Source organism: Lonchura striata, chromosome 3 (assembly GCF_046129695.1).
Source record: "Lonchura striata isolate bLonStr1 chromosome 3, bLonStr1.mat, whole genome shotgun sequence".
NCBI classification, from domain to species: domain Eukaryota; kingdom Metazoa; phylum Chordata; class Aves; order Passeriformes; family Estrildidae; genus Lonchura; species Lonchura striata.
Window position 1 is genome coordinate 33,763,298 of NC_134605.1, and position 13,837 is coordinate 33,777,134.

At 36.4% G+C, this 13,837-nt stretch overlaps 1 protein-coding gene across 5 annotated transcripts in view; it reads left to right on the forward strand.

Annotated features, from left to right (window-relative positions):
- Positions 1-13,837, forward strand: part of STRN (striatin) — a 68,001-nt gene that overhangs the window by 1,012 nt on the left and 53,152 nt on the right. For all 5 annotated transcript variants that reach the window (XM_021528085.3, XM_021528086.3, XM_021528087.3 and 2 more), the window contains exon 2: positions 11,962-12,065. In XM_021528085.3, coding sequence (XP_021383760.1) covers positions 11,962-12,065 — 104 coding nt within the window. The remainder of the gene's footprint in view (positions 1-11,961; positions 12,066-13,837) is intronic.

The window sequence follows — 13,837 nt, forward strand, 5'->3', positions numbered from 1 at the left end:
ATACCAATAACAGTCGATAATGCAGCCTTCGTTCCTCTTTGGTGTTGTTTACAAGAAAATCCCTGTGTTAAACGTTAACGCTGGCCATGTTTCTAGCAACCCACTGTTAGGTTTTAGTTTGGCCATGTTTGAGACGGAAAAGTGTCTACGGGTTTCTTTTTTAGATCTCTTTTCTTTGTCTTTTTCTTCCTATCCATCTGTTCTTTCTATGGCTTTCCTTGAAAGTACAGTCTTTGTCAAGAGAGTCTTGAGTCTGTTTACTAATGCAAACCACTTCTCTATTTTTTTGGTTATTGGGTTGATTTTTCCATCTTTTAAATTTTACTTTCTACAGTAACATCAAACAACCACTCTGAGAAGAGTGGTAGGTGTGGCATTCTTTAATGAGAGTTCCCTTGTAGGAATTTAAAATAAGTGGTCATGAGAACAAGAAAGTAATTTTTATTTTAACTTCCATGATTCAGTGAGAAATTGGTTAGTAACTGAATCATATTTCTATTCACTACATCCAGTAAATACTGTGTAGAAAGTTACTAGCTTAGCTATGTATAGGAATAACCTCATGTGTCGTATATCTGGTGGAGGCCCATAAATATCTTGACATATATTCATAGCTGATTCAGATATCAAATATTGCTTTGGAGAAAAAAAATCTGTTTTACAGACCTAGGAAATTTTGTCAGTATATTAAAAGTAATAACACTCTGCATATTTATCGTGTTCTTCATCAGCATGACATCCCTCCTTCTCCCCCAGGTATCCCTCAAAATTTTGGTGTTACAGATGAGAGAGGAGGAAAGAAATTGAGTATTTAGACTATTAGCAGAAGTCATGTATTATCAGTGGCAGATAACCCCATCACAAGTTGTTTGCTTGAGTGCCTTTGACTCTTGCCAAAACATCTCAATAAAGTTATAATTAGCTGTGGCTGGCATTGCCATGAGCTGTAACAGCATTTATCTGCTGCAGAGTCATGTTCAGGAAGGTGCAAAATTCTTGGCTATCTCTACAGACATCAGGCGTTAACGTCTGCTGTGACCATTTGCAGATGAATGTACTTGGATCCATGTGAGAGGTTTGTGGTATGGGTTCAGCAACTACAGGGTGGCTTTTAGAAATTTTACACCTGAAGCATGAGCAGTGTTAATTAAAGACCTGGTCTGTGCTCCTTCTGAAGCCTTCTGTTGGCCTGTATATTTGGAAATGTTTAACAGAATAATGGAAATTTGAGGTTGGATGGTTTCTCTCTCCCAAGATAAAGAAGCAGTACTCCTCATTGTACTTTTATCCAGTGCAAATTCCAGTGCTAGATTATCCATCCACTCTTGGGAGCCTGTGGAGCAAACGACCTATTTAGTATGGTGGTCTTGGTATCCTGTAATTTTTTTCCTTCAATTCATCTGTTTCTAAGAGGTAGACTTCTTTTATCTCTGGTTCCTTACCAGCCATGATACTGAAATACTTGGGATACATTATTACTTACTACCTTATTACAGTGTTACTGTGCTTGGCTTCTGCTCTGTAGTTGCTGGTTAGTTCCACTCTAGCCTCTCTCCAAAAAACTCCTCATAAGTCAGTCCCATTGTGATTTCCATGTTTCCTTTTCTTCCTCTCTGGGCTTCTTTTTATTTTCTCTTTTCCTTATCCTTCTAATTAACTGCATGGAACTAAATGTGATGGTCAGGTAGAATACCTTCCTGTTGTGTTCTGTGGTACTTGTTCAGGAGACACACACACAAGCTCATAATATATGTGAGTTAGCAGGCCAGGCAGTTTAATCTGTTCTTAGTTATTGGTCTAGTACTGCATTTCCAAGGTTTTTTTCCCTATCAGTGCCTGTATTTTTATTCCCCTGGCAAATATTCATGCTTATTCTGATTTTCTAATTATTTTTCTTGAACCTTTTGAAATTATTGTTGCCTCTTATATAATCTTCCTTATTCAAGGCAAAAGAGGACTTCAGTATTTATATCTATGTAAGCATAATTAGTAAGCTGTGTATATCACATAAGAATGAAAACAGATTAATATGGGGTTCCCCTTGATGCTTATTTGCTGATTATATATTTAACTTTCAATGCTTGCTTTCTGTTTAAAGTATTTTGACATCTGCAGATTGAAAAATTATCCTAATAATAGACTTATATTATGCCCTGTGAAGTAATTAATTAGGATGAATAGTAACATTATTAATTCTCATTTAAGTATTTGCAAACAGTGCTTTATGGCATTATAATGTATTTTCATATCTTTTCAGAAATTAGTGATTTTCCTTTTCTTAGGTTCTTCTAGCAGCTGCTTGGGAGAGTTGACAAAACAGGGTTTCCTGTTCTGCATGTTTTAAACTTCAGGGGTTTTTTGTTCTGCATTTTTCTGGACTGACACAGAGGCATTTCAGAGTTGTCATTATATGTTGGACATGCCCATCCGAAAATAGCAGAGGATTTGATCAAATGCATGTGCAGGGCACTGAAATCTGTATCTTTGCTTGAGGCAAGTCAGGGGTTGTACTGCCTCCCATATTGGTGTTTTGCCTTAACCTTGGGTCTTCTGACTGCTTGGGAGTGACTGTCTCTTTCGGATGTTATTTCCCTTTTAATTAGCATCTGTCAGCCCTGGGGGGTGCAATGGGAGCTCTGCCCCGGGGCCTGGGACCCTGCAGAGCCAAGGCTGCCAATGCACCTTCTTGTCCCAGCAAGCAGTGAGGCTGGATGAGTTTGGAAGGTGTGTGTGGCTTTTGTTTTGGCTAGAGATGTTGTCTTTGCAAGCAATGCATATGTTGCTGTGGAAAGTTTTGCTTTTGACAAATATTTTTCTGGCAAAAGTGCAGATTTGCAGATATTGGCATTTCTCCGCATTTCACAAATGGTCTAAATTGCAACAAACTGCTGTAACTGTGTTTATGGACAGCCCCCCATCCTGCTAAGGAATTTTCTAGCTTTGGTCCTCTTTGCTTCTGAAGTTTTCATTTCCTCTAGCTAGTAACTTGTTTCTTCGGAGTAGTAGAGTCCATACGAGTGGTGGGACCTGATAGCATTACACGAAAATTATTTTTCCTGGGTAAACTTTCCTCTGAAAAGGTTTGCAAGGAAATTAGAGAGAATGGGTGGATACAATGTGCTTGTGTTTCTACATCTTTTGTTAAAAATAGTCCTTGTAAGACAGTGCCAAAAGAACAAGAAAACACCACCCAAATGATAGGGAAAGAGATAATGAAACAAGATAAAATGTGGTTAAGATAGCAAACAGCTGTATGTAATAGAAGGAATGCGGTGGAAGAAATAGATAAGCACTTGAGATGGGGTATGGAAGTCAGTTTAGTAATGTCAGCTCACTGGGACGTAGGTCACGGATGGGGATCTTGCTCCTTGATGCTGCTTTTCTGCTGCAAGAGGCAGGTGATGAAACCGGGCATGCTACGTGGTAAAATTGTGTCCTTGGATAGACAAGTTAAAGTAAAGAGGAGAAGGGGTAAATCAGACAGATGGCTTTGGCTATTTATAGTGTGGTTTAGGACATTTGTTACTTGATTCAGAAATTGTTGATATTTACAGTTTGTTGGCTTTTAGATAACGGTCCTCTTGTTAGATTAAATTTCTAGTTAGAAGTTGTTCTGATAGCTGGATAATCTGAAAATGTTGTTCAGAGAAAAAGTAATGAGCAGTGAGGTGGTGAAATCAGTTATTAAGTTAATGGAAAAGTCCTAAAGATACAGTTTGATCAATAAAATGGAAACATAAATGCAATTTGAAGAAGTTTTGTATAAAATTTTCAAGTATGATAATTTAGGTCAAATTTCTGAGATTCTCGGTGAAAGATGAATTGGCAGAAGTGCTTTAAAAGTCTTCTATGAAATATTTTTTCTTTTAAGGCAGACAGTATAAAAGAATCACCAGTGATTAACGTAACGTGCATCTCTACTGCAGAAAAGAATAATTTCACTTTGTTGTTTTATATATATCAGATAAATAAAAAGAAAGACAGAAGAAAACAAGCGGTAGTCACAATACTGAGATGTGTTTATTTGGGAAAAATGATGCTAAATGGGCCTTGGTGACTACCAGATAGCTTCTCTTTCATAAGGTTTTATTTTTTTTGCAAAATTTCTATTTGACAGATTCACGTGAAGTAAACTGTGTTCTCCTCTACTTCTATGTGTGTTTGCCAGCTAATTCCAATATAATAATTGATACGCTGTCATGACTTCTTTTACTTAAGCAAGGAGGACCAGTGAGAGTAAATGTTCAGTGATTTTCAGCAATTCAGAAGTTTGTAGATGTAGAATATAAGTACCAACTGATAAGACAGTGTTTTTGCAGGTGTATACCTGGTTTTTATAGTTTGATTTTTTTTCCCATAATTGATCTGACCATTTCTAACATCACATATTTCAATTCTTCTCATATCTGTCACACGTGTAATTTAGTTTTAGTGTAATGAAAATGTGTTTCTTAAGTAGCCTAAATCCTTTAGGAAAATGGTGCTGTAAATATTGATGTAGTATGAACTGAGAGTTTTACAATGTTACATTGTCCCCAAGTGGTCTTTAAACCTTTCAAACTCTTATGGAAAGTTATACTTTCAAAAAGAAAAAGGCATCTTTCTGTTTTTCTTGGTTGAGCAAAAATGGAATAGATTACTGTGTTCTAGTTGGAAAACTTTGTTTTTTAGTGTCAGGTTAGCATATGGTGAAACATCGTAAGTGTCTTTATTAGTGCACATGTTTAATTAAATTGATATCTATCTTACTCAAAATGTAGCCCTTCTTTTGAGGGTCTTGGCTTATGGCAGTGTTACTGCATCAGAGATAAGTAACTTGGTACTGCTTGAACAACAACTTGCAAATATAAAAACTTCGCCTTTATTGACGTTTCAGTAGACACAGAAACTTTATTTACTAATTTTAGAACGGTCTGTGTAAAATTCCCCAGGGAAGATCATGTGAATTGCCCGAGACTTTTGGTTCATCTTAATTTAATGCTAAAAGAAGTAAGGCTGTACAAATACCAAGCCTTAACTAAAAGTGTTATCGGTAAACAGTTTTGTGAGAAAGTAAGTATTGGTCAGTAAGCTAGATGATCTATTTGGTTTAACAAGGGTGGTGAGCCTTGTCAAGTCCTCATTTCTACATTTCTTAGTTAAAAAGTGGCAAATACTGAAGTAGATGAGGGATCCTTATGTTTTAATTTTAAATGCTGAGAAATGCTTGGATACCTGAAAGAGTTCTTCGGAATAATTTCAGAGTGCTCAGAATCCAAGCTTTGCAGACAATAAACTAGAAATAAGAATACTCTGAAATGTGAAAATAAAGGTTCATTTTATCTGAATGACCTGTTCTGTGTGGACTTGTAGATGAACTCATCCAGATGTTCTTTTTCTATTTGAAAAAAGTTTGCTATATGCTCACTATTATTGAATGTTTTTGAAAATAACCCAGTGATAAAGAAGGTAAGGATTGCAGTGAGGAAAGACTGCATTTTTTCTGGTCTTAGCCAGGAATATGTTTCCCTTTAGTGCAGTCACATAGGGCAGGATTGCAAAAGCATCGGAGCAAAAATGGCATGCATGATATTCGTATCCTAGCTTGTAATCAGGAGGTAAGAACAAAATCACTTATCTTTGTATTTGTTTCACTTGATGCCCAAGTCAGTTCAGAGTGGTCATGCATGCTTGAATACAAGGAGTAGCTGATCCTGGATGTAGGAATCAGGAACTGGAGTGTGCCCATTGTCTCTGCAAATGCTTGTGTGGTCAAGTCTGGTTCGTTTCTCTTTTTGTTACTGAAGCCAAATCTAAAAATGTCCTCCAGATTTTTTTCTCCCTTGTCTTGCCATACCCCAAAGTGATTCATTCGGCCTGTGAACTCCCATTGTCTATTTCAATGTGGGCCATGAGTGTGTTTATCAGTCCTGGTGCTGACTGCTGTCCCTGCATTTCTGCCGTTCTTGTACAGCAAGTGGAAAGGAATTTGAGCATTTTCAATTTGGACTCCAGCTGATAATATGTGATTATTTTGTGACATGCTGTTGCAGTGTTGCTTATATAATTATGTAGTAGAATTAAAAGCTGTGCTCTTGTGCTTTTATCAGTGTATGTGGCACGTGCTCTTGTGTTGAAAAAGGTTAATGTTCACCACTTAAGTACGTGTACCACAGAAATGTCTGGTAAGAAAATTTTTGCTTATGAAGAATGATTAAATAGGCTGACTATACATTGCTTAGCAACTGTTCTGATGCTTAAAATTACTAAAACACTGAAAGGCAGCACTGAAGAGAGGATAAAAGACTGGCTATCTGAACAGAGATATATGTAGTAAAACACTTCAAACTACAGAAAGATAAGTCTTCCTGTTTTTGAGATGCCTAAGTTACTAATCAAGGTATTGCCAGGTATAAATTGTGAATACATTCTGAATCATTTTTCAGGAGCTTTTCGGTCATACTAAATTAGTTTTCAAACAGTGTTTTCCCTTTGAAAACATTGTTTGAAAAACAGAGCCAAAGAATATAAATAAATGGTATTTTCAGCCATAGTTTTTTTTTTACTGTAAACTAAATCTTTGATTTCTTTTGGATGGTTTTTCTGGGTTTATCTTTGATGCTAGTTTTAGGATATCTCTGAGAAGTCCAACAAAAATAAGGTGCCAGTAGCAGATCTTGCTCTGCATTGGTCTCATGAGATGCTGTCATCCAACAAGAGCATGTGAGGGATAAATGGGATGAACTACCTTCTGTGTTCCGGGAAGTCAAAAAGGCCTTGGTGCCTGCCAGTCATTTCAGCCTGTGGCCCCACTTCAGTTTTGTTATCTTAAGTGGCTGCAGGAATTACAAAAGCTTCCTAGCCTCTCTTGGCAGAGTGCTAGTAGGTGTGTGTAGTGATGTGAAGTATGGTGCCTCTCAGAATTGTTCCCTAGTTGTACTAGACCATTGATATTTCCCTTCCCCCTTCCCTCTCTTTTCTTCTCACCCCTGGGGCATGCCTACACTTATTTACAAATATACTTAAATATGTAGTGCTTCAGTGAGCCAGCTGTAATCTAAAATACTGAGTACCCTGGCAGCCTGCAGAATCCTTGTGGCAGATCTTGGTAGACCGGTTAGCACAACTGTTCCAGATTGATTCATCTCTATAATGTATTTAGTTATTTTAGCTATCTGCATATTTTTTGCAATAATTTTCCTGCAGTTCCCCCCTCCCCCCCTCTTTTGTCCTCTTTCTCTCAACCTCTGAAGATCTGGTTGTTGGATTATGGAAGCATTATGTAGAGAATTGTGTGTCTTAAGCAGCTCTTTGTCAAACGATGTCTGTTGACCTTTAAATGCCCATAAATGTGAAGTGAGATTTACTTTAAAATATTATTATAGATATTTTAGAGAGGAATAGAAAGGCTTTTTATAATTTTTGAGTTGTATGAATTGAAAAAAAAAAAGCCTTTTAATTGAAATAGCTGTAAAATCAGAAACCGATAGAAGTTGATACTAAATGTCCACCAGTTGTTTAGCAGTCATAGTATGCCTATTTTTTAAAACTTCCTGTATAAGAGGAGTATTTTTTTAATCTTCTGTTCTTAGGTAGTGTCAAAGTGTAAGCCTAAAAAGATGTTTAAATAGAATATACTTTAAACATGCTTGTTGTGGTTGCTGATTTGAGGTATTATAAATTTCAGTGTAAATTTTTAAACATTGGTAAAATCTGGATTTAATAAGATGTGATTTCATTATTTAATTATGTTGTTACAGCTGCTAAGCCTGTATTAGAAAATTAACAACATTTAAAGAGTTGTTTTTAGTGCAGTGCTACCTAAAACGTTGTGTCACCTTGTTGTCTACTTCACAGTAATGTGGCATTAGAGTCCTTAGGGGAATTTTGTAGAACAGTAGTGTGGTTGTCTCTGAAAATTTTTTTAATATAAGAATGAATGTTATTTTTAAAACCTCTTAATAGAGAAGTGGAATAGTTAAGGTATCTACAGTGCTGTAATGTAGACTGGATGTGTATGATACTTTTAGGTTATGTTGCAGTTGGTCATACAAAAAATTTTGGTGAGATGAAGTTGAAAAAAAAAATACTGGACTCAACAATTGCAGCTGAAATAGACTGTTCCAAGCATGTCTTTTTCCAGTGTTCTCTGGTTTTGTGGCAGCTATTTTTGTGTGGTTTGATTCTGGCTTTTTGTTGGTTTTGTTTCGTTTTCTCCTTCTCTCTTGATTTTAATTTGACAGTTGAGCTGGAATACAGTAACTTGTAGCACTTAGCCTGGAATAAACTCGAGGCGGATCCTGCCCTGTTTCTTGCTGTGGAGCCAGCGGGGCCGGGTGCTTTATGGTGGAGACGATGTGCCCCACCCATAAAGCAAGGAACAATATGAGGTTTTGCACAATCCCCATATGCAATTTTGAGGTTTGCAAAGACTGGATTACAACTTGATGCATTTTTACCTTACTACCTAGAAGGTCAGTTGTCACAGAACCTGTTTGTTGGGAATATTTGTGGATTCTTGAAATTTTTGGCAAACCTTCCCAGGAGTGGTCGAAACACAAGTGTAGAGCAGTGTCAAAGATTACTCAAAGCGGAAGGAAATCTACTTTGCTCTTCTACTCCCTCAGGTGTAGCTCAGGCTCCAGATTTGACTTGGGTTAAAGCTGCAGCCATGGGAAGTTGCCTGTGGAGTCTCAGTCTATTGGTAAAATTCTGTCGTTTTTGACTGACATATAAGAAAACTGTAGTTGTGCAGTTCATTTATAATTTTCATTGTGTTTCAACCCAGACCTCCTGCACATTCAATGTTTGCACAGACGTTTAGACAGGTGTTGTCTATGTATTTTAATTGGAACTAGTGATCCTACAGTTGCCACTGTATTGTTCTAGAGACTGTGAAAATACTGCTACATGTCATATTTTGTAATTTTAGATATTTAAACTCATTGTGCTTGTTTATTCAGTTTACATTTATCTGCAAAGTGTTTGTTTTACAGTATGAACATTTAGGTTCCTTTGCATATTTTCAGTGAATTACCAAAATAATGAAATTTTAAAGAATGAAATCTGCTTAAGACATATGAACTGTTAGTATATTACTGTTAATATACATTTTCAGCTATTAGTCTAATACTGTCCTTATTTGCAATATAATCAAACCTGAATATTTTCATTAAGAATTTCTCAAATAACATTTAAGCTTACATGTATAACTGATTTTTATTGTCCACTGAGACTGATGTAATTGTAATTACTCAGTATATGTATAAATGAGGGATAAGGGTTGCTAACATCTTGTGGATAAGAAAGGGAATATTTCTCTATGTTATAAAAATGACTAAATGTAAGTATTCTCATTTCCAGAGCCAGAATTCTTCAAAACTAGTGAGTATTAGGCATGCTACTCTGAAGAAAAGCATGAACAAACTATGCTAAAAGCCATGCAGACTCCAAGGAGAGAGCAAAATTATTCTCAGTTTCTGGAAGTACCAGTATAACTTCCTATCTGTAAATTTTATATTTATTAACCTTGAAGGATCCTAGCAATAAGCTTATGTAGGGCTGGAGAAATGGCTCTCAGGCTAGGGATTCTTCTGTTGTTTCTGTGGGCATTTTAAGTACGAAACACAAGTATTTCTTGAAAATCTAGGAAAAAGGAAAGTTCTAAGACATCATTAAGAGCATGGACGTATTACTGACAACAAAAGATGTCCACATGGAGGAGGTGTCATATAGTATTTCTTAATCATATCCATTTATGTCTCTCCCTCTTACAAAAGGAAGCCGTTAAAACTACTGAGAAGTTGCATTTTTTTAGTTTAGTTTAGGCTGCTACCAGTGGAAGATGACTTTAGTCTCAACTGTTAGCACAGTAATGCTGCTTTGACCTTTGTAGTATAGCAGTGTGTGAGCTGTGTTGTTTGCCAACCTTCCGGGTAAAAATGCTTCATTCCAGTGTGTTCAGTCAGTTCATTCTTGGCTAGAAATTGCTTGCAGATAGCAGGTCACATAATAGATCACTTCAGCTTGTGTCCTGATGGCATTGGATGATCTTCATCCCAGCCAAATACATATTTACATCATGATTTCTGTTTTTAAAGGTGCATTTTGATATTCTCTCCCTTGTGACAAGAACAGCACATGTTTAGTTCTGCCGGGCCTATGTGGAGATATGGAGTGAGAATCTGTGTGTCTGTACAGTTACTGCAAACTAAATTTTATGTGCCTGAGATGCTCCTCTTGGGAGGGATGCTGACCGAGTTGAGATGCTTCTCACACATTACATTCCTCGGGGTAGGAAATGCTGACTCCAGCATCAACATTTCTTTTTCCTGCCCTTCTTTAAACCTGGACGTAAAATTAGAATTCAATTGTAGTTGATGCCAGAGTGAGAGATCTTTCGATTGTTGACTTTTTTTTTTTTTTCTTTTTTTTTTTGGAATTCAAATGTATTTCCCCTGTTGAAAGTGAAGAGTGACTTAGTTGGAGAGCAGCCAGTGTTTTTCTCTTGTCATAAACTGGCTGGTCTAGTTGGTGTCTGGCAGTTAAGGATCCTTCAGGTGTCTGTCATGCTATTTACTGGCTGTACTTGAGCAATGAAATAATGTCAGCTGGTGTGATATATTTAGAGCAGCTGCTATTGCTGGCCACCAGCAAAAGGCTTTGGGTGTGAGATTAATCTTGCCTAGTCACCAAAGTCCAACTGAGTGCCTTCCCTTTATAGTTGCTGGAGAGAAAATGGCATTTAGAGACTCTGTTTTTTCTCACCTTGGGGTAAAAATCTGCAGTCAGATTCTTTGGAAGCAACTGTCTCCATTAACTAAAATATCTGAGGACTGATTGCAAGGTTGTGACAGGTGAGGATAGGATATTCCTGCTCATTTTTAATCCCTGACTTTCCTGGGTGTTTATTTAAATTAAAGGGTTATAGGTTGTCATGCTCAACAGCTGGTGGTGTGGGCCAGTTGCCATTTATCCTGGCTGTGCTTCTTCAGAGACAGATGAGATGCATGGAGACTTAGCTGTAGAGGTGCAGAAAGCTTCTGATCCTGGAAATGGCAGGTGAGACTGAGGCATGATGTGGTCACTGCCTGTAGGGTATTTTTGCCTAAAAATGTATTTATGAGTTGAGCAAGCACAAGAACTTGCCTCTTGATTTGAACATTAGGTAGAAAATCAGGTAGTTCTTCCTTTATGATTAGGAATTTATATCTTGTGTTTGTCATAATTTTCTATTTAAAGGAGATTTTTCACAGGCAAATGAATACTTGTGCTGGAAGTTGATAGAGGTTAGCTATCTATTTTCTGCTTTACTTTTGTTTACTTATGTACCATTTCTCTCCTTGTCTCCCTCAACAAAATACCTTTCCCTGTTTTCCTTTTCTTCCTCTCTTAATTACAGTATTTCTGGAGAGCTTCCCTTAACCTATTTTAGTGAGTATGACAATGAACACTTAACCCTGTATTTTGCAAACAGGGTTTTATTTTTCTTTTGTTCTTATTTTAGCTGAACATGGTTTACATCAGGTTTTTTTACTAGTGTCATGTATCTATAGAATTATACCCTAATTATACACTACTTCAGTTAGTGAGCAGAAATACTTTATCATCTTCTCTTGATTATTGTTGGTAAATACTTCTATCTGCTGAAGGCTTTTTCTATGCTTATTTTATCCATTTCTTATCCTTTATTGAATGTTTATCCAAGAGAGAAAACAAACCCTGTCAAACAAACCAAAATTGCTTTATTTATTATCTTTTTCTTTTCTTTTTTTTTTGATCTGTAGTGAGCATGCCATTTAGAAGCTGTACCTATGCAGTGATTTTTTAAGTGTTTAATGTTTACGAAGCATAGTAAGCCAACTCCTTTTGAACTCTACAAATGAATATTAAATTAACTTTGGAAGACACACAGACACACTTAAGAGCTAAGCTGAATAATTTTGAGCAAGCAGATTCTAAATTGAACACTTCCTTTTGCAGGCCCAGATTGCCTTTCTTCAAGGTGAAAGGAAAGGACAGGAAAATCTGAAGAAGGATCTAGTGCGAAGAATCAAAATGCTGGAATATGCGCTCAAACAGGAAAGGTATGCTGCTTTTACGATCAGTATGTGATGAAGAAATGCTAAAGACAGAACCTTTATTTTTGACAAAACCAAGAAATATTTTTCCTGTCTCTACTCAGTTCTCAGATTGACAGATTTTACTGTACTAAATAAAACCACTAGTCTAAATGTCTGCATTATGATAAGAACAATAGCTAAAATATGGCTTGAAAAACATGCTAACAAAACCCATAGCTGATCCATAATGAATGCTTTCCCTTGGTAAAATTCCACTGAACTGTATAGATTATACTCCAGAATGACAGTGTATTTTCATTTTGTTCAAAGTAATAGCTTTGTTTACTAATATGTGTCAGGTGAAATCTTGAATAACTATCTTCAGTCTAATAATTACTAGTTTTTAATCTTGCTAAGTTTTTAGTCTTTTCAATATGAGAAATTCTACAAGAATATCTTCTGGAGGTTAATTGTGTGATTGAAAAAATGTTTACTGGTTTATCAATGGTTCATGGACATTTTAGTACAAGTCCTCAGTTTACCATTTTATTCTTATGTATACTTTGCTGTTATTCCAGCCTTTGAGGCAAGCAGGTTGTTTTTTTATCATGTTTTCGGAAATCTCTCTGTTCAACCAATTTATTTTAGGCAAGGTTTAGTTTAAATTCTTTTAATTGGTGAAATGTGTTTAAAATTATTGAATAAAGAGAATATTTATGGCACTGCTGCAAAGAAGTCATAGCTTATATTATCTTTTTCTTATCAAATAATTCCTGCTTCTCTTTAATAAAAGAAGCCTCTGAAGGAGTTTGTTTAGTAGAAATAAGATTTAAAATACACACATATGCAAATGAGGAATAGAACATCACTGGTAGATACGTTTAAAAGGACACCAATAATTACATTACTGTATTGCATTCAGATTTGCTCATCTTATATAGGCTCCTTTAGCACTACCATCCAGTTCATAACTTCTTGGTAGCAACCAGTTAATCCACTAGCATGGGGATGCAGCCAGGGTTCTGGCCAGCAGTAGCCCCAGGGCTCCAATGTATTTTCTACTGCTTTGGGGAGTTCTGGGAGGAATCCTTAAGGTAGATACTCTTTTTGCCCAGGTCTTGTTATGGTACTAAACTGATACTACATCAAAGAGCACAGAAAAATACAAAATGTATGCATCATGGAGTTTGCACTTTATGGCTGCGGAAAGGCTTACATTTGGAGCATATTCACAAAGCTTATTGTCATTGGTTTGGTTAAAGATATACTTGTAGTTATATGTATTCTGTGAAGATTTCTTGTGTTTCAAAACTGGTGGAGCTATTCCTGATTATGTAAAAGTATCTCTAACTCTTCATGTTCAAAATGCACAGAAGTTAGCAATTTAAAATTATCAAACTATGTGAATACATTTTTGTGTACTATCAGAGAAACTTTGTAACATTAAAAAAACAAAAATCAAACTTCCATATGGATGGTGAAAATGTCCCTCAGTTTTACAGTGTAAAATCCACCTAAACTATGACATTTAAAACTTAATGCAGCAGTCCCTGTCAGGATTAGGAAAAAACACTCGGTGGGTTCTTATTACAGTTTTTACATCTGTATCTTTTATGTTGCATGTTTTTCTGCAGTCCGTGGCATTAGTCTCGGTTCCTCAGGTCAGTAGGCTACAGTCAGCTGATCTGATCCAGTGTGACAGTTCCAGTACGGGTGTGCAGTGGTTCTGCAAGCAGATGTGATGCTTGTGACTGGTGTGTGTGCTGGAGACAGCTATTTATGAGTTTGTAGTTTTA